This window comes from Sciurus carolinensis, chromosome 19 (assembly GCF_902686445.1).
Source record: "Sciurus carolinensis chromosome 19, mSciCar1.2, whole genome shotgun sequence".
NCBI classification, from domain to species: Eukaryota; Metazoa; Chordata; class Mammalia; order Rodentia; family Sciuridae; genus Sciurus; species Sciurus carolinensis.
Genome location: NC_062231.1, coordinates 26,059,621 through 26,079,060, shown reverse-complemented (window position 1 = coordinate 26,079,060; position 19,440 = coordinate 26,059,621). Strand labels below are relative to the sequence as shown.

The 19,440-nt window shown below is 55.9% G+C and overlaps 1 protein-coding gene across 2 annotated transcripts in view; it reads right to left on the bottom strand.

The window, feature by feature from the left end:
• The window catches only part of Pdzrn3 (PDZ domain containing ring finger 3), a 216,790-nt gene that overhangs the window by 30,903 nt on the left and 166,447 nt on the right, over positions 1 to 19,440 (bottom strand). Inside the window, exon 1 of one of the 2 annotated variants that reach the window (XM_047534759.1) lies at positions 10,018 to 10,107. The exons of the other annotated variant lie outside the window; for it this stretch is intronic. Coding sequence (XP_047390715.1) covers positions 10,018 to 10,086 — 69 coding nt within the window. The 5' untranslated portion in view covers positions 10,087 to 10,107. Of the gene's footprint in view, positions 1 to 10,017; positions 10,108 to 19,440 lie in introns of those variants that run through there. 2 annotated transcript variants of the gene reach the window in all.

Below are 19,440 nucleotides of genomic sequence, written 5' to 3'. Positions count from 1 at the left end.
GCGCACCTGATGCCGGGGCGAGCCGCTGCTGCGGTGATGTGCACGTGGTGACCAGCTCTCTCCATAAGGCAGGCCCTGGACGGCGGGGCTTTCCTGCCCCTCGTGAGGCCTGCCACTGCTCGGACAGCTGTGTGACCCCACAAGCGACTCCACCCCTGTAGCCCTCAGTGGCCGTGGACGTCGCCAGAGGCCCTGTACTTCTGAGGGCCCGTTAAGAACCGCCTGGGATTCTGCACACCAGGCGCTGCATGCTGACCGCACTCTGCAGCCAGTGTCGTGCCGGGGCTGCGAACCCAAGGGCTTCGAGTGCCCGCCCCCGGCCTCCGCTGCCGCTCCAGCCCCAAGAACCGAAGGCCGGGTCTTCCCCTCCTCCGGGTGCGCCTTGACCCTGGGCACCAGGGCGGCCCTGGGTCTGGAGCCTGGGGACAGCTGACTCCCAGACGCCAGGCCAGTAAAGAGAGACCAAAGTCTGAGCGGGAAGAAGCGGCGGTATCTCAGCGGACGGTTCCAGGAGCAGGCGGGGTGGCCTGTCCCGAGCAGGAGGCCGGCGGGCAACGCGGGGCGTGGGACGAAGCTGCTCACCACAGGCTGGCAGCAGGCAGCAGGGAGCGCGGCACAGAGCCGGCCGTGGAGGACAGAGGTCCCCGACCCTGGGGAGTCCCCACACAGAGAGCAGCTGCTGTGCGAGGTCCTCTGCTTCCTCTGCTTCAGGTCTTCTCTGATCACACCGCGCGTCACCCTGAGTGTTCTGGGCCCCCACCACGGACACTTGGGACGGTGGGACAACGCTGCCGTTCCCCGAGACGGCCCAAAGTAGCTCTGCTCTCCGTGGCTGGGCGCTGTGGAGGTCGGGCTGTGGTCTGGCTTACGTGCTGCGTGTTTGCCAAGAAGGACAAACTCCTGGCCCCAGACTTCTTGAGGTGGAAACACGCGGCCGCAGACGTGCCCCTGGCTCACAGGAAACAGGAAAGCGGCCTTCCGTGCTTTCTAAGGACCCTGGGCCCATCCCTTCTCCCCTCTTGCTGTGCGTGCCGTCCTTTCCTTCAGAATCTGGGTAGGAGGACATGGTTCGTATTTGTTTCCCAGGCTCTCCTTTTAATATACCAGCCCACCACGCCCTCGAGAAGAGGGGCCCTGCCCTACGTCAAGGCCACCCAGCGTCCCTTGCATCCCAACCGAACACCACGGATGAGCAGAGTTCCAAGGGCAGCGGGGAGGGACCCGCCTGCAGGGGGCAGGGACCGTCTCACGACTGTGGTGCCACGTCACGGCCGTTCCAAGGGACCCTGCACAACCCACAGAAGCAGCCGCGGCCCAGGAACGGCCCCATCCACGGGCACAAACTGGCACCTTGACCGGGAAGAGAGGATGGGCTTTTCTGCAAGTGCCACTAGGAAACCCGCTTCTATAAATCAGGACGCTGGACTCCAACACGACACCACACTCAGAAAAGTAACTGCGGAAGAAAAAATGTCTCCGTGACCCTGAACACATTCCAAAGATACTTTGGGAAGGAAGGGTAGGACGATGAGGCAGGAAGCTCTTTCTCAGAGCAAGACACAAGGAAAAGATCACGTGACTGCGCTACAGGCAGCTCTGGGCCTGGGCTGCCCAGAGCCGGCTGGGGGAGGAGGTTCGAGACACCGCAAGCTGATGGGCTGGGCTCCAGGCCCAGATCTGCAAACCCACATGCCAACAGTAAAGACGAGCGCGTCCGACAGAAGGGCGAGACCCTGAACAGGCACTCGACACAGACAAGGGAATCAAAACGGCCCATATAAGTGAAAGAATAGGCTCCTCAGTGATGAGGAAAAGCCAGTTCCAAGCCCGTGACACGCTCCTTCACATCCCCCACCTTGGCAGATCAGAAATCAGCCGGCACCCAAGGCGGGCAGGGACGTGAAGCACCGCAGAAAGTGGTTTGGATTAGTGAGCATTAATGTGAACGTAGCCCCCTGTTATGCAGGAAGCGGGTCCCAAGAACCCCTGGTAAATGCTCGAAACCACGGAGAGTACTCAACTCTATGTGTACTCCACTCTTCCCTACAGGTACATCTCTACGATAAAGTGCAATTAATAAATTAGGCACAGTGAGAAATTGGTAATAACTAATAAAACAATTGTAACAATGCACGGAACTAAAATTCATGCAGTGAGGCTGGCCTCAAACTTGCGATCCTCCTGCCTCAGCCTCCTGAGCCACTGGAATTACAGGTGTGCACCACCACACCCAGCGTCTCATATATTTTGAGACGCTATTTACGCCTCTGGGTTCAATCCCTGGTAAAATATATGAGATATGGAATACGAATGCTAGATTGGTCTTTGTCCCTGGGGTGGTGCGAGATGAGGAGATGACGAGAATGACGGATTTTGTTTCGTGGGGCAAGGTAACTGCTGGCCTGACCATACGACGTGTCGAGGATTCCTGAGCCACAACCATGCTAGTTGACTGTGCAGCAGAAACGGCACAGAATGCGGGCCCCGTGGAGGAGGGCCCTGCCGAGTACCCCCACTGTCTTCCCGCCCGTCTCTAGTTACCCACGCATCTCCTGGAGCGGTGGTCCTCCGAGGGTGGCCCAGCCCAGCAGCAGCCACGCTCTGGGAGTGGAGGGCAGCGCTCGGTGGTCCAGCCGGCCGTGGGCAGAGTGCTGGAACTCTCCCAGGAGGAGGCTCGGCTCGAGCTAAGAAGGAGCCTCCCTTCTCTGCACTCTCTTCCCGACAAGCTGAATGGCAAAAGGGAACAGTGAGGGCTGCCTCCACACGGGTGAGAGATGCGGGGCCCGGGGACGCGACTCAGACTTCATCGGGAAAGCCACTGTTACGTGTCCCCAACAGCTGGTGTGTGAGACGGAGCAAGAGGCTCACGGGTGACATGCGTGGTTAGAGAGCCTGAACCTAATCCGTCATTCATCCCTGACGGGGTTAACTGGGCGGTGACTGGAGGCAGGTGGGGTGTGGCCGGAGGTGGTGGGTCCCTGGGGGTGCATCTTTGGGGTACATCTTTTGCAAGCTGAGCTTAGTCTCTCTGCTTCCTGGTGCCATGTCCTGAGCTGCTTCCCTCTGCCATACTCTTCCGCCATGATGCTCTGCCTCACCTTGGGCCCCGGAGAATGCGGCTGACTGACATGAACTGAGACCTCTGAAACCGTGAGCCCCCAAATAAACTTGTTTTCTTTGTTCTTGTCGGGTCTTTCGGTCACAGCAGCAGAAAGGCCGACCACAACAATGTTCATCCTCGGACACAACAGATTTCCAAAAATGTCTACCAAGAATCACTGCAGGTTCTGTTCCACAGACAGACCGGGTTGGGTCCTGAAAGCCCCCCAGAAGTGGCTCCATAAAGCACAACCTACCCCCACAGAGGCAGCTGGCCAGCTCCTGCTCAGAAAGAGACCCCCGTACAAATGCGTCTTCCCTAGAATTTGGCAAATACAGATTTGCTGGGTCTCAAGGTCCCTCCTCCGTGTCCATTCCCTCCTGGCAGGGGACTTCTGCCCGACCGTGCACGTCACTGGGAATCTCTCCCAAGAGATGCACTGCAGGGAAGGAGTCCAGTCGGAGAAGGCGGATGTGAGTTGGGGGGGGGGGATGATTCTGGAGCCTGGGGTGATTTGGAAAAGAAAATGGTCAGCCACACATACATGCGTGCAACTCAAGGAACTTCTACAGACAAGACAATGCCCTTCCATTTCCCTGTGGTAAAGCAGGCATTACAGGACGGTTTACTTGGAAAAAGTTCGCGATCACAAAACCTTTGTTGGTGTTGATCCACAGACAGTCACAGTTTTATCTGCATCTAAGAGTTGTGGGGTGTGAGTTCTGCTACTGACCCGCCCAACAAAGAGATTCTACCAGAAATCGCAGGAGTCCTTCTCTGGCCAGGGATTTTGGTTTAACAGAGAACAAAGGGTCTACGGAGGATGCATGGAACTCAGATGGAGAGACCCACCCAGACACGATGATCCAGCCGTGACAGCGAACTTGGGAGAGGACCCTGCAGACCCAGGACATGGAGATGGAGTGAGTCAGAATTGGCTAAGTGCCGGAGACGCTTCAGCACCCGGATAAGGTGCTGTGGGTCCCTCCGAATAGAAGACCAGTGTGCAAACCCAGGTCAGCACGATTCAGCAGTTTCTCCTTCACTTCTGCACGACTTCAGCTTACTCTTGATCATACACTGAGTATCAGTATTAGAATATAATGGATCCCGCCAGGCAGGTGACCCTAGAGGGGAAAAGGGACCTTCCTCCTGACGTTGGCCCATGGACGTACAATTCAACATGCCCTTGCTGAACAGAGGCTGAGCAGGTCACTCGGAGGGGACGGAGTCGCCCTCGACGTTTCTCAGGGAGGCTGGGAATGTCTGGCAGTGCAGCCTGACTGCATTTAACCAGTATGACAACTGTCCCATGGGCGCAGGGGACGCTGCTAGAAAGGGGCTCTGCGGGCTTTGGAGCGGGGATGCCGCGCGTCCTGCTCCATCCCAGGCGAGCGGGAGCCCGGCTGGGTCGTGCCACCACGCGGAGCTGCTGACGGTGTCCTCCGCGCACCCCCTTCTGCCCTTTAACCGTGACCTCGCCTGCATTATTGATGAGCGAAGGGAACACATTTATTAAAGCTGCATTTTTCCGTATGCTTCTTTGTGCTTGCCGTGGCAGGCGCGTGACAGGAACACAGAGGGGCTCCCCGTGACCCCGTACTACCTGCCTCATGGCAATATGGAGCTGCACCTGTGGAAGCCACGAGAGACCCTGGACGGGACTCATTGTCATGGCTAAAACCCTTCCTGGACCCAAGTGGGACCACGGATACGGTCCTCACCCAGAAGTTAATTTGGTCAACAGGCCTCAAGAATGACTGGTTATGAGCCAGGACGGGTGCCAGGAGGCGAGAGCAAGGCCCCTCCTTGCTGGGGCTGGCATGCCCTGGGGCAGGGGACCGGAGGCAGATGACAAGGAGGGGCAGGCTGGGGGAAGGGCACAGTGCCCAGGGAGCGGGACGGGGGCCTTCAGGGAGGACGCTGAGGCCCAGTCTTGAAGGACGGATCGGTGAAGCCTTCTGTGGGGACGGGAAGAGCCAGGGCCAGTCCTGACGGCCAGGGACGAGCTGGTCAGCGCATGGGAGGGCCTGCAGGACCAGGAGAGTCACCAGAGGGCCACGGGAGTGAGCAGAGTCCAAGGGCAGAGTCCTGTGGCCACAGCTAAGCGGGCCGTGCATCCTGAGGACACAGGGCAGAGCCGGGGTCCCAGCGCAGGGCTGAGCTGCTGGAGGAGACAAGAGGAGAAGGTCCGGGGTCCCCTCGGCACCTCTCGCTGCTGCAAACCAGTCGCCTGGCCAGGAGCAAGGCCTCCTGGGAGACGCTGCCCACATCATGCAGGTTCCTGCTCCTGCCCCGCAGCACGAGAGCAGCCAGCATGCTCAAGGGACTGCTGGGGGTCCCAGGGGCGAGGGGACCTGCTGGACTCCAGGTGCCACGGTGAGGTCAGACGCAGGGCAGACGAGGCATGGGGGATGCAGGACCCTGGGCAGGGTCGGACTGCAGGGACGCAGTGGGAGGAGGGCAACAGGGACACTAGGAGCAGGACACGGAGGTGGGCAGTGTGCACGGGGACACTAGGAGCAGGACACAGAGGTGGACAGGACACAGGGACACTAGGAGGACATGGAGGTGGGCAGGACACATGGGGACACTAGGAGCTGGACATGGAGGTGGGCAGGGTGCACAGGGACACTAGGAGCTGGACACAGGTGGGCAGGGCTCATGGGGACACACAAAGTGGCACTAATCTGGGGTGGTGTCTAGTTGATCTCAGTCCTCTGGGCAAAGTTGGAAAGCTGCCCTGGTGCCCCGAGCTGTTCTTCTATGACAGTTGAAGGGCAAAGCCCAGGTCAGGCTGTTCCCTTGCATAGCTGACTCTCCACAAAAGTGCTTATGAGCCAACACTGTTCACTGGCAAGAGAACAGCAGCCAGTGACAGATAAACGCCACATTTAACAAGGGACCTGACTGGCCATAGACAGGTCGCATCCTCAGTAAGGCCCCCCTGTCAAGGTGGGGAGAGGTGGGCTTTCTTTCTCCCAACCTGTTTTGCTTAAACGCACTGAGGATATAAAAGAGCTTCAGAGCCAGGCTTTTGGAATTGGGAGGTGGTTTAAGCCAACGTGGTCCTTGCAGGACGAGTTTGCCAGGTTCAGCACCGCTGTGTGGAGGTCAAGTTTATGTTCATCCAATTAGCTGCCACTGACTCAGGCCGCGCTTAATCATACCACGACCCGGCTGGTTCTCAGCCGACTGCCAGGGCTTTGCTCCACAGCAGCAAACCCATCTGATGGAGCGGCACAGGTCGCTAATTAAATATGAACACAGGCTCGCGAGCACTCAAGTTTCCAGCCTGCTCCATAGGCTTGCTGAGTCTGGTTACTATTTACTGTAGGTATTTGGGTTTTTCTGGCCTACCGTTCATAGGTTGATTTAGAAAGGACCCATCAACGTGCACGTCTATCAGTTTCCAGCATGACAGTTTTCAAAGTTTTTGCTTCACAAAACTAACAAGTTCAAGTAGCATGAAAGTCACAGATCCATCTTTCAGACATTTAGATATTTCCTGTTATCATGAGGAACTGGAACTTTCTGAAATCATCTGTCCCGAAAGCCACTAGGAAGTTAATGGGAACTTAACTTTGCCCACCATGCTCTTCCCCTGACGTGGCAGACTAGAGGCTACCTAGAAACTCTCTTTAAGAGGTGACAGGCCACAGGGGGGCCCTGCTTGAGAACGCTGCTCTATAGAAGGCGAGGGCACTTTTAACAAGACCTACCAAGCGTTCCCCGTAAGATTGCTCCTCTGTCCAGTGACACGGCTGCAAATGGTTTGTGCAAGAAAAGACTCACAGATTTGGGGGTCACAGAGCAGATACGATCCCAGCCCGCCCACGGGTCCTGGTATATTAGTTTCTGCATCTCTGAAATAGAGCTAATAGTGTCACCTGTGCCGTAGTGTGGCTGTGGTGGGAGACTTCTGCAGTGCCGCCACATTCTAAGTGGATGGCTCACCAAGTGGCAGATGTCACAGTGAACACTGCTGCCATCTGATGAAGTTCCCCTGGTCATCTTGAAAGGCTGCATTAGGGGATGCACTAGCTACAATGTCCAGTTTGACGCCCAAGTCCCAACCTGAATTTGTCCCTATTGCCTAAGCAAAGGGTACTATGGTGTCAAGCGTCCCTGATGGACATTAGGAGAGGCGGGGTCGGGATGCGTGGTATCCTTTGGTGTGGAGTCACTGGCCTCGAGCCCACAGCCTGACCTTCCCACCCTGTAGCCCCTCAGGTCCCAGAAGCTGATCACGGCCCTTAGCAGAGTCCAGCCCCAGCCTCAGAGATGAGAGGGTCCCGATCCCATTTCCTCCAGAGCACGAGATCCCTGCCAGTTAATCTATCCAAGCAGGAGACTGCACCCCTCAGCCGCCTTCAAGCACCCTCCTTTACTTCTTCCTCTTCATCAAGTACCCCGTCACCAAGACCGGCTGAAGTTTCTGAAGCAAGAAGCAGCTGCTCACTTAAAATTCAAATTTCCATCAGGCACAGGCTGCCCTGGTGCCCTGACCCAGGATGGTACCATTATTATAAAAGCACAAAGAGCTGCCCGTGACCCTGCTGTAGGCAGAAGGTGTGTCCGCTCTTCTCCTTAGAAGCACTCAAATGTCCCCAAATATCCTGGTGCATCTGTTAATGCGTGGTGCCGGCCACTGAGGGGTCTGGCCTCTTTGCAAGGCCCCTTAACGGCCAGGCAAGTTCAGGGGTTGTTGTTGTTTTCTAATGTGATTAAAGCTACAATAAGGTGTGTGTGCACCGAGAGGCAACACTGTGTTCTGCATCATTAGGCTCACAGCAGACCCCAAAAGAAACCGTCGGCAGCTTGCCAACGGCGCTAATGAAGAGCAACTCTTTGAATTATCTCTGGACGAGGAAAGGATGAAGTCTGAGCCCCGGAATATTTGATCCTCTTTGTGCTGCTGTTACAAGGGCTTACTGAAGCCAGACGTACCGGACCTTCTGGAACCATAATTTATGGAAACCTTAATTCCTCTGCTCTAATAAGGCTTTGCATAATAAGCAAGAGAATGCAATTATTAATTCCTGCAAGTGTTTTGCAAATTCCTTTATGCCATGGTTCAGGACTCCCAAAGAAGAGGAGGAAGGGAGATTTTTACTTAGTTGGCACAAGGGTAATGGGTCCAGAAAGTAGTGTGAGTTTCCTGCAGATAAAGCTGCCTGGCTTCCTAAATTGCTGACAAAGTGTATTCCAGATGGTAGTCATTTATCAGCTATTTACTACATGATGCTTCAGCCAGAAATATTTCCACGTAAATTCACCTAGTAAAAAACAAACAAACAGAATCCAGGCTCTCTTTGGGGGGCCATTGTTGGGAAGCACAGAGCACCAAAAAGTACAGGTGAAGAAAGGGGGCATACGCACAGACTTGCTGGGGACGCGGCAGTGACCCTGGTGTCCGTCTGTAGTGGTCGCCGCTGAGTTGTGCTTTTGATGCATTTATGGATAAAGAGCAAAGAAGGGAGCTTTTTAAAACTCCCACTTAACTCCTGATGCCTGGCTACTTCATTCGCAGCAGCTCAGCTCTAGCGTAACACGTGGTCGGCGGAGTGTCTGTTTCTCTGCCCGGTTTACAGCTCAGTGCTCGGCTCCTGAGCAGCCCCACTGAGTGCACAGGGTCACTCAGCAGGTGGAGGACTACAACACCACGCCCAAGCCCACCTACCCCTGGACTGCTCCAAAGAGGAAATGTGTCCAGCAAAGTCCTGAGCATGAATTTTCAAGTCAGAAGCATGTTCCTAAGACTTATTTAAGATGCACATTAGGGGGTCAAATCTCAAAAGGGTTGCTTTGATCTTTCCTATGCCTCATGCAGAAGGCAGACAGACACACAGACACCTTTTATGTACCCAGGGTCGTTGTACCATTCAGTTTTGTCTAGAGATGCTGCCAACTCTTAGTTACATCTGTCTCTTTGATGGTCTGCGCCCTCTGGTGGTCAATATGAAAATGACACCCAACTGACAGCTAATCAAATTCTTTTTTAAGTCTGGCTGGTTAAAAAAAAATATTAGTGTGCCCTTTGTTGCATAAATCAACCGGTGCCCTTCGTTTCTTGCTTGCCCTAACAACCTTCTTAGAAATGTTATGGTTTTAAAAACACTTATAGGATGGTGATTTTCTGATTACTGAAGAAAAACTTAGAGGAGGAGTCAGAGGAAAGTCCTCAGCAGTCAAGAGGACCAGAATGGTCTCAACCTGCTAGTTCAGACCAGGGCTTGAATATTTAAGAAGAAAACACTCAACACAGATGTGAGCTCTCTGGGCTGTGCTGTCAACATCCAATTTCATCTCTATTGAGATTTCACATCAGCAATGTTGTAGAAGAAAATAGGAGTCATTTGCCGTGGGTGGAGGGACCCAAGATCAAAGCACCTGTTCCTGGAGTTGAAATTTTCAGAGAGAGAGGCACAGAAATGGCAAATGTGAAGCCCAGATCTGAACCACAGGTCTCATGCTGGGAAGTTGCGGAGAGAGGGAGCAGGGTACTCTGCTGGAGGGAGCGCCTTGGGACCACTTGTAAACAGAGACAAAACCCTGCAGGCATTCATCATTGTCCCCGTCTCCCCAACTTGTTCAAAGGGTGTGTGACCACCCTTTGACCCTTCCAGCTGGACGCTCTGCAGAGAGATCAGTTGCTAACGCCTTCTGTGACAGGGCTGCTGGAAACACATTTTACGACCATCAACATCTATTTAGAGTCTCAAATCTGGGCACTGAAGTGCCTCTGGCAGGGAAATTTCCTGGGAGATTTAATAGGAAAGATACAGGGAAGGTCAGAAAGGCTGGCTCATTTGGAACACAAAACACACACCCACATCCCCCATTCCTTCCCGAGAAGGGACGCCCGGCCAGCTGCGTGCCTGCACCCGCCTCCCGAGCGACACGCCGCGCGTTACCTGACAAACTTCATAGAGTAATTTGTACTGCTCCTCTTGCTTCTGCAGGCTGCACAGGCTGCATCCCATGTTTGGAGAAACGTCAGAGCAAGGCTGAGTCCCCGCCAGCTCGGGAAGGCAGCCCCGTCAGCGCGGACGCATTGATGCTGTCTACGGGAGCCTCAGGTGAGCCGGGCGGCAGCGCTTCGCACTGGCAGAGCTCTCCCCAGCTGGAAAGCCACTCTCGGCCGCCCGCACGCCCGCCTGCCTTCCCTGGCTACACGCGCGCATGCACACACACAGGCACGCACACACACACACCCCTGATCCCTCCTCCGAGTGACTCTGGCAGCTGGATTGTGGCCCAATGTGCACGCTATATATACTGCCGCTCATGCATATTAATCAGCCCTCATTGACTATTCATAACAGACAATGATACAGAAGCTGTAATTGCCAACTATGACAGTTGAAATTTCTCTAATTAACAAGCAAGTGCTCCGGTGGTAGGGAATAATAAAAGACACTAACAATTTTGCAAGCCATTTCCTGGCAGTTACAAACAAACATGTCTGTGTTTCTAGCAAGGTCTCCTAGGATAATCCCTAATGCATTTCAGCTAAGTAGGAATTCATTTTTAAATATATCGTAAAATTCCTGATGATATAAAATGTATTTAATGCTGCAGATAATGATGGCATATAAACAGGTTTTATGGAAAGGACACGTCTGGAATAATGTCCCTGTAATATTTAGTGCCGCGCAAAGTTGTGGGGAAAATTCTCTGCATGTGAATGAAACACAAAAATCTAAACCGCAGAGCAGCCGGGGGTGTCCGGAGAGGCAGCCTTGCAGGTGAGCAGCCGATGATCGTTACCTGAAGGCCTTCTCAGTTCCAAGGGAACAAAGTTATTTGCCGAAGGCACAGAAGCAGCCAGTTCGTACAATGCTGCAGGTAATTCAGAGCTCACCCTGCTGAGCTGATGGCCGCTGGTTACTCCAGACACAGGTCTGCTTTCCACACCTGCCTAGACTTCCATCCCTCTGCCTTGAGTTGTGGGTCAAGGAAAGGGTGATGAGGGAGGTGAGTGGGGACAGCAGAGAACTTGGCACCTGGCTACCCTGCATGGTGGCTGCCCCTCTGGGCTCTGTCCCGTGGAGTGAGACCGCCAGCTTTTAAGAGAACTTTGTTTCGTATGAACAACTGCCACACTGCTTGAAGGACATGCCCAGGTACCTTTCCCTCCACCAAACCGGCTGGGGGTTGAAATTCTCACAGCTCCTTCCAGAGCCTTCACGCCCCCCTTCATCTGATAAAGGCTGAACTCAGGAGGACTCCCACGTCCTGTCGAGGGGCGTCACAGGGCCTGGAGAATAATGCTTCTTTTTCTGGGAGCTGAGACACACCTGAGACGTGAGTAAACCCAGCCCAATAAAATCCTGCTTGGGCTGGTGGCCAGCGATGCATCTGGTCCCATTTCTCAGACACGGATGGTGAGGCGTCCCGACTTGCTGGGACCAGCTCACAGTCCTGACTTGCTGGAGCGGGAGGAAGGGAGTCTACATTTTAGGTCGGTTGTCACCAGGTGTCACCACCAGAACTCCCAGGGAAGGGAGCCAAGATGGGTCGGGCAGCAGTTCTGACTGCTGGCTTGCTTTTGCTTTGATCTGTGAACAAGTCATTGGCACCGGGTTCCTCATCTCTAAACGACAGGTACGTAACCAACTCGCCTGCAGAGGTCTGCAGCCCTGGCTCGAGAAAGCAAGAGCTGCCCAGATCCAAACCGGAGTTCATGCCTGTCCCCTCCCCTGTTCCCACACCCAGACCCTCAAGAAGTCTGGTTTGTTCTATCCCAAGTTAGATCTCAAGTCTCTCCACTTCTGCCTGCGGCCCCGCATGGCAGCGTCATCTGCTGTCATGTGGAGGGGGACAAGAGACTCCTCCTGACCAGGTGTGGTGGCGCATGCCTGTAATCCCAGCGACTTGGGAGGCTGAGGCAGGAGGATCGTGAGTTCATAGTTAGCCTCAGCAACTTGGTGAGGCCTTAAGCAACTTATTAAGATGCTGTCTCTATATAAAAATAAACAGGGCTGGGGTGGGGCTCCGTGGTTAAGCGCCCCTGGGTTCAAGTCCTGGTACAAAAAAAAATAAGAGAGAGAGACCCCTCCTCTGGGCACTGGCTTATTCTCCACAGCCACCGGGCTGGTCTCTACAAAGCAGAAACAGGATCACTTTGCCCTGTGCTTACGTGGCTGGCTTCCCCTTACACCCGGATTAAAGCCCCAGCCCCCAGTCCGGAAGCATGTGCCTTGTCCGTCACGTCCCAGAAGGTTCAGGTGTGCTGCCTCCTTCCGCAGGCCCCTGCGTCTGTGGGTCGCTCTCCTGGGTGGTCTTCCATTCTCTTTCTTACCAATCCCAAAGCCCCCGGCTCAGCTCCGAGGAGGCCTCCTGAGCAGAGCCTGTATTGGGTTCGGGCCTGACTCTTCCTCCCGCTCCCGAGACGGGTCCTCTCATGGAGCACACTCCCTCAGCGTCCCTCTTCGAAGTCAGCCACCACCCTGTCCATCGGAGCCTCTGTGGTCCCTGGCTCCCCTGGAGCCAGCAGCTCAGCCTCCCACCGGCAGGGACTGGGTCTGCAGCCCCACCACACGGGCCCTGCGAGGGTGCTTGGGGACACGGGCTGGCTGGGCTGCTGAGGGTGGCCTGCTGTCTCACGGCCCCATGAATGACAGCACAGATTGCCCAGCGGCACCCGGAAGAGGAGGAAAGCCAAGCTGCAGGTGCCTCCGTGAAGGCGACCCATGACTTTCGGTCACGGCCGGCTCCCTGCTCCCCCAACGGCAGGCCTTGAAACTGCCTTTGCACTAGGGCTTCACACGGTCAGTTTTTTCTGCACAGTCAAAAGAAGTGTCACGCCGAGCCCAAGCTAAGAGGTTGGAGAAAACTCCTTTGACTCAAACTTTTGGACTTGGGCAACTTTCTACTCTTAAAAATGGTTGAGAATCAGCAAAAGAGACAATCAGTACTGTGAGGAGAGAGCCGACAGATCGGGAGAAAAGCTTCACCACATGCACTTCAGATAACACCAAAAAATCAAGTGACCCAATCAATAAATGGGCTAAGGAACTGAACGCAGAACCCCAAAGATCCATTATTTATGTGGATTATTTCTATCAGTGTGTATCACAGTAGAGACGATCAGATCTAGAAGCGTTTGTTCATTCATGTAAAATAGCAATACAGACCCATCCCATAGTAACATAAAGAGTATATATTTATGGAATTGCTGTATTTTCCAAAACAGAATTTAATCGGAGGACAGGGTGGTGTCTTCCATTCCCCCAGGCTCTCTGATGCCTCGTGAAGCTGAAGACATCCGGACTGCCCCACTGGCTTCTGCATTCAGATGCCCGCCACATTGCCACGCAGCCTCTAGAACATTCCACTGCTCTGCACACTCTTAAATTAAGAGTGAGAGGGGAAAATAAGGTCTTGGTACCTTTGTGAAAATGCTTCTGATCTTTTGGATCCCCAGAAACAAGCGTCCAGAACCCCCGCGGGTTCCTGAGCCACGCTTTGGAAATGTCTTGGAAGGACGCTTAGGAGAACCAGGTGTCTAAAGGCTCCTGCTGGAATGGGCGGGGGGTGGGCAGAGGACAGAGACAGATGCCACCTGTGGCTGCTTTTCCACTCGCACAGTTCATATGACATCTGGAACCAACAATGCCAAACACGGGTGTACCACTAGCCTAAAACCAGACTTGTCCGAGGGGTCGCCTGCACTCAGAGCTCCCTTTACTTGGCCCGATCATCTAGCACATTCTGGACGCTGCTGCATTTTCAAAATGTTGCTTGGACAGAGTAAGAGACACAATGCGGGAAGAGGGTTGGCCCGCGCCGTGCCGCCCCCATGGCATCTGGTCCGCTGGTGAAGGGGGCGGTGGGAGGCCCAGAGGGGCTGCTGGCAACAGGAAGCTGTGTGTAGCAGAACTGGCTGGAGAGAACGGCTGTCCCAGGAGAAAGGAGGAGCTCCCGGCCACACAAAGGCACGCATTGTTGGACGAAGACGCTGAAGGGCTTTTCCTGAGTCAGTAACCACCCCGAAAAGCCCTCCAGCGCACAGGGCACTGTCCCTGCTGCTCTGCGGGATCAGATGCCCGCCTCTTGCTGCCTTCGTGCAAGTTAAGAATAAAGTGCAAAATACGGTCACCAAAAAAGTCACAGTGAGACAAGCGAAGAGAAGAGGCCGAAGGTGCCTGAGAATGGCCCTAATCACTGTTCCTCCATGGTGTAGTCACCGGGCACTGCAGGGGCCAGGTGTGGCCACGCGTACTCCTCTGGGCCAACTGGCTGAGTAAGCGATCCCATTCAAGCTCAGGGCTGCAGCCCGTGACGGGTTACCTACTGACACCTGAAAGGTGACCACCTGTTCCCCCAGTAGAGGAGGAGTGCAGGTCTCCTCAAACTGCAAACCTCTAGCTGAGCCTCGTGGGATTCTGGGAAGAGTTTTAAAAAAAGCCAAGGAGACAAACCAGTCCCCCTGGACCAACAGCACCTGCAGAGCCACCCTCGGGGCCACCAGCTCATCACGGGATAGACTCCTCCTGCCCCTTGCCTGCCAGATACCTCGGTAGAGCCTGCTGGCTGGCCTGCCTCTCCTGGGGCTCTTTCCAGCTTCCCTCTGGGTCGCCCTGATTCACTAACTAGTCTTTTTCCTGATTCAAATTCCCCTGCTTCAGTTTGGACTGTACAGCATGGCTAGAAAAATCCTGTGTGTGCGCGCACACTTGCATGTGCACACACGCACGCGTGCACGCGCGCGCACACACACACACACACACACACACACACAGTTGTGCACACGCAGAGCTGACCCACCCACCCTCCTCAGGATCATTACGGCTCCCCCGTGTGTGGCCCCCGAGTCTGCAGGGCCTGGTCTGTGTCCCCCTCTGGACCTGCAACCTCGTGTCCAGCAGTGCCTAACTTCACAGCTCCACATCTGCACATGTGTGGCCTGGAACATGGGACACTGGGTGTGCCCCAGCACATCCTGCACACCTCCCTGGGTGTGACTGACATCCAGGGGTCATCTGGGGCCTGCTTCGTCTCCCTGGAGATGGCTCTTCCAGCGCAAGACCTGGGTCCCCAGCTCCCTCCTGGGAGGGTGCTTGGTAAAAAGACTATGATGAAATCGAGTATCAGATACTCATCAACGACCTTGCTCAGTACCAGGGACTTTTCTGGGCTCTGAGGATGCTGACCACGTGGACCACAGTGTCCAACACCGACAGAGAGGTCTGCCCACGCGACAGTCCAGGCCAGAGGCCTGCACAAAGCGTTTTCCCACCACGGGCAGGACAATCAGTCCTCCGTGTTTTAAAACTAGTTATGGGCAGAGATTCAGAATCAGCCTGTTGAGGAAACGGTTCAGTGACTTCTAGTTAACCCTCCCCGCATCGAGCTGACTTTTCGACAGCTTGTCTGAACCACAGTTAGCGAGTGGCCCGTGACTGTGGAGCAAGGAACAAGTGGCTGGTAGAAAACCAAGCGTGGATGAGGACCTGCCATCGTGGCAGAGAAAACCAGCTTGGAGATGTCGGAAAGCACAGAAGAGGGCTGAAAAAAAATCTGTCAGCGCCCTGAGCGTGGATGTGCCTCCGGAGAGCCTCTCGAAACCTCACCGCTCACTTCCACAAAGGAAAGGCTGTTGCTTTCTTTGCCAATCCCACCCAGCGGCTGCTGTCTGGAGGACTTTGTGCTGGGCTGCAGGTACCCGATGGGCACCCCAAGGCCTGGGCCTCGATGTTTCTACTCGGAGGGTCTCGGGAGGTGGCACGCGAGGAAGCGGGGCGAAGGCAGAGGTCGGGCAGTGCACAGTGTGCCCACCCCAGCTGCCGCTAACACCGTGCAGGTGGGCAAGCGTGTCTCCACACTGGACCAGCTGCTGGTGCCGAATGCAGTCCGAACATCAGGGACCCGTAATGGGCCACCAGGACACAGAAGCAGCTCCAACCACCCACCTCTGCAGAGGGCCCTAGTTTTCTGATGGGCTTGACGCCCAGGACCGCCCTGTGAGATGCCTTTTCCCTCTGAGGTCCTGCAGCACCTGGTGTACCACCCTCCATGGTGCCCGGGCTTCTTCCTGGCATGGGTGGCAAACGGGTGCCTCCACTTCCCCAGCTGGAATTGGAGTCGCCGGGAGTGGGTTTCTGAGTTCGCCGTCTGCAGAACAAGCCCCGGCCCCCAGGAGGCCTCGAGCTGGCATCAGCAAGGGTGAGCGCCGGGGAGGCGAGGGGCAGCCTGGCGGGAGGCGAGAGGCAGCTGCCGCGGGGGCTCCTGGGCCGGGGAGTGCAGGGTGCCCGCTCGGTCACAGTGGCAGAACCACTTGCAGAGAGGCGGGCAACCCGGGGCCTCCGGAAGGGGTTCCACCTGGCAGGGGGAGAGGCTGCTCCAGGCTCGGAGGGCAGGAGCGTGGCCAGGGCACTGCAGCCCCGGCGCTACCTTGAACAGTCTCGGGGTGCCCGCAACGAAACACCTTCCCCAAGTCCCAGAGCCAGGGTCAGCAGCCTGGCCCCAGGGGCCAGAGGGTCAGCATTGCAAATTTTATAGAGAAGCAAAATCAAGTCTGTGAAGTAGGTACGGACGGCGCAACCATTTTAAAATGCAGCCAGGCGCGGGAGTGCACGCCTGTCACCTAATGATTCGGGCGGCCGAGGCGGCAGGATGGAGAGTTCAAAGCCAGCCTCGGCAACACAGTGACTAAGCAACTCAGGGAGACCCTGCCTCAAAAAATACTAACTAAATAAGTAAAAAAGGGCTGGGGATGTGGCCCAGTGGTCAAGTACCCCTGGATTCAATGCCTGGTGCCCCTCCCCAAATTATGTGTGTGTGTGTGTGTGTGTGTGTGTGTGTCTGTGCATATGGATTTTATAAACATCACTTGTAAGCCCAGTCAGGACAGGCCGTGTGCTAGATTCACCTTCTACACCATCATTTGCCCACAAGATTGAGCAAAAGTCCTCTTGACACTCAGAGCATAATGGGGTAGTGACCCCTTTTCTCCCCATTTTATCCAAGACGGAACTGATGCTCAGGGAGGCAAAGGCATTTACTCAAGAACACACAGCACGCCGATGCCAGAGATGAGCTGGGGACTGGGCTGGCCTAACCCGAAGTGGGCGTGGCCTTAGTCCTCATGAGGTTGCCTATGAGCACACTGGAATGGCAGGAGCCCGTAAAGAAAACGGTTTAGGAGCCGCGGTGAACCGGGATGATCCTGCCAACACGCACAATCCGTAAAGAACACTCGCAACCTGCCCGGCAGCACAGGGCAAGGTGGCCGGAACCATGGTGCGTGCCTACCTGACTCTGGGCACGGCTCTCCTTTTAACCTTACAGCCCCGAGCGGCCCCACCCAGGGGCTGTGCGGTGCCTCGCATCTTCCTGTCCCCGTGTGAATTTGACAGGCACTTCAGAGGTCTCCTTCTGGATCGTGTGTGGGTGGCAGACAGGGGCTCTGTGACCCGACAGGCTCCCGCTGCGCCGGCAGGTATCGCGGGTCTCCAGGGACCTCCCGGTCCTCTACCAACCCTTGAACGTGGGGATCCAGCCGGCAGTGAGAAAGGAGATTTAAGCATGGACCCCAGGCAGGAGAGATGGCAGAGAAGGAGATGAGTGGAGAGCAGAGAAAGAGAAAGGGAAGAGGGACAGGGAGAGTGTCAGACCAGGCCGAGTGCAGGGACAGAGGACCCAGAGGCTGCAGCGGGAGGGAAGGGGGCGGATCTGGATCCAGAGTCTGGGGACACAAGCAAGCAGCGCCCACTCTAAACCAGGGTCCAGAGAACGCCAGGCCCGAAAGGGTATCATGGGACACCAGTGTCCCCACCCTGGAGCAGAGCAGAGGAGATGTGAGCTCAAGTCACCGAGTTAAAAAGAAGAGAAGTTGGCGGGAGGTCTCAGACTGGAGGCTGGACCACGAAGGGAAACATCCAGAATTTAAGTCACAGGGAAATGCAAAAAAGTCAGGAGCATTTCAGAACCTGGGTTTTTAAAGAATTTTTTGACGTCTTTTGATCAATTCCTAGGCTCTGCCAGCCGGGACCTTGCATTCCACGTGCAGGCAGAGCGTCCCCTGGAGCTGGGTGTGCGGTCCCACCGCTCAGCTTCTCCCAGCCCCCCTGAGGCTGCGGGGTGGGGGCAGCTGGTCACAGAGAGAATCTGAAAGGAGAGCCTCGGGAAGGGCCACAGGTGCGGACAGCCGCTCGGCCTGCGGCCGCCTCCCTCCTCCACCTGACGGCGACTGTGTGTCTCCGGTGAGCTCACTCCACGAGGGGGCGTGGGAACCCGCTGCTCCAGCCTCGCCCGCCAGGGCAGGGTGGTGGGAGGGTGGTGGCGGCGGCTGTCTGTGGCACGGGTGGGAACCGCAGCCTCGCCCGGCACCTTCTGCCAAATCCTTCCATGTCCCCGCTGGTCACCTGCCATGAGCGAGGAAACCGCGATCCTGCCCTCATGGAGTGGCCGCCTCACTTGAGGCCACTGTGGGCCACCCTGGCACATGGGCTAAGCCCTGGCTAAGTGTCTCTGTGGCCTCCCAGCTGCCAACGTCCAGCAGTCCCTCAGCCCTGGCCAGGGTGTGCAGCAACCCTCACATGGGCTCTTCCAAACTCCAGCCCCAGGCCCGGCCGACACCCTCGCGCCTCTGCTGCTGCTTACAGAACATTCCCTCAGGGCTACGCACTTGTCCTTGCTTAGAGGCACTTTTGAAATTAAATCTAATCCCTGTTGCAAATGGAAAATCGCCCTCACTAACTACTGTGTTTGAAAAACTAGGGAAGCCAGAGACTCCACCCCTACCACCAAGTCCGAGAGCCCACTTGTCCACCAGGTGGAAGGCGCCAGCACCGAGCACCGAGTTTCAGCCTCGCCGTGACCTCCCGCTCCTGTCCTGCCCGCTTCTCTGCCTGGCTCCCGAGTCCTCCCGGGCTGGGCTCTGCTTTCTGATGGATGTCCCCAGTCCTTTTACTCCATCATGCTCCACGACCCCGTGGCCCCAACTGGAAGGTGCCCGTCACCCACGGCCTGGCGAGGTGTCGGCTGTGTCCTCTGGTCCCAGGCACGGGCACGCCAGCCCCGCCCGCACCATCGAGTCCTCCTGCAGCTCCTAGGGCTCTGCTGCCCCTGCCGGCACCAGGCTCTCCTGGCGTCACGTCCACCTGTCCTTCCGAGCACTTCACTCACGTAGGCACAGGTTACGCCAAGGACCTGAGGCAGAATGGTGGCCAGGACAGCTCCTCCCTTCTGAAAGGACAGCTGTGAGCTCCAGAGGGCAGGAACCCCACCAGTTATGCCCACTAAATGCCCTCGGCATAGTGATTCACCAATGAGCAAGTTCTACAGAGCGTCTGTGCTGAAACACCAGCCAGGGACACAGGGACGGTGCT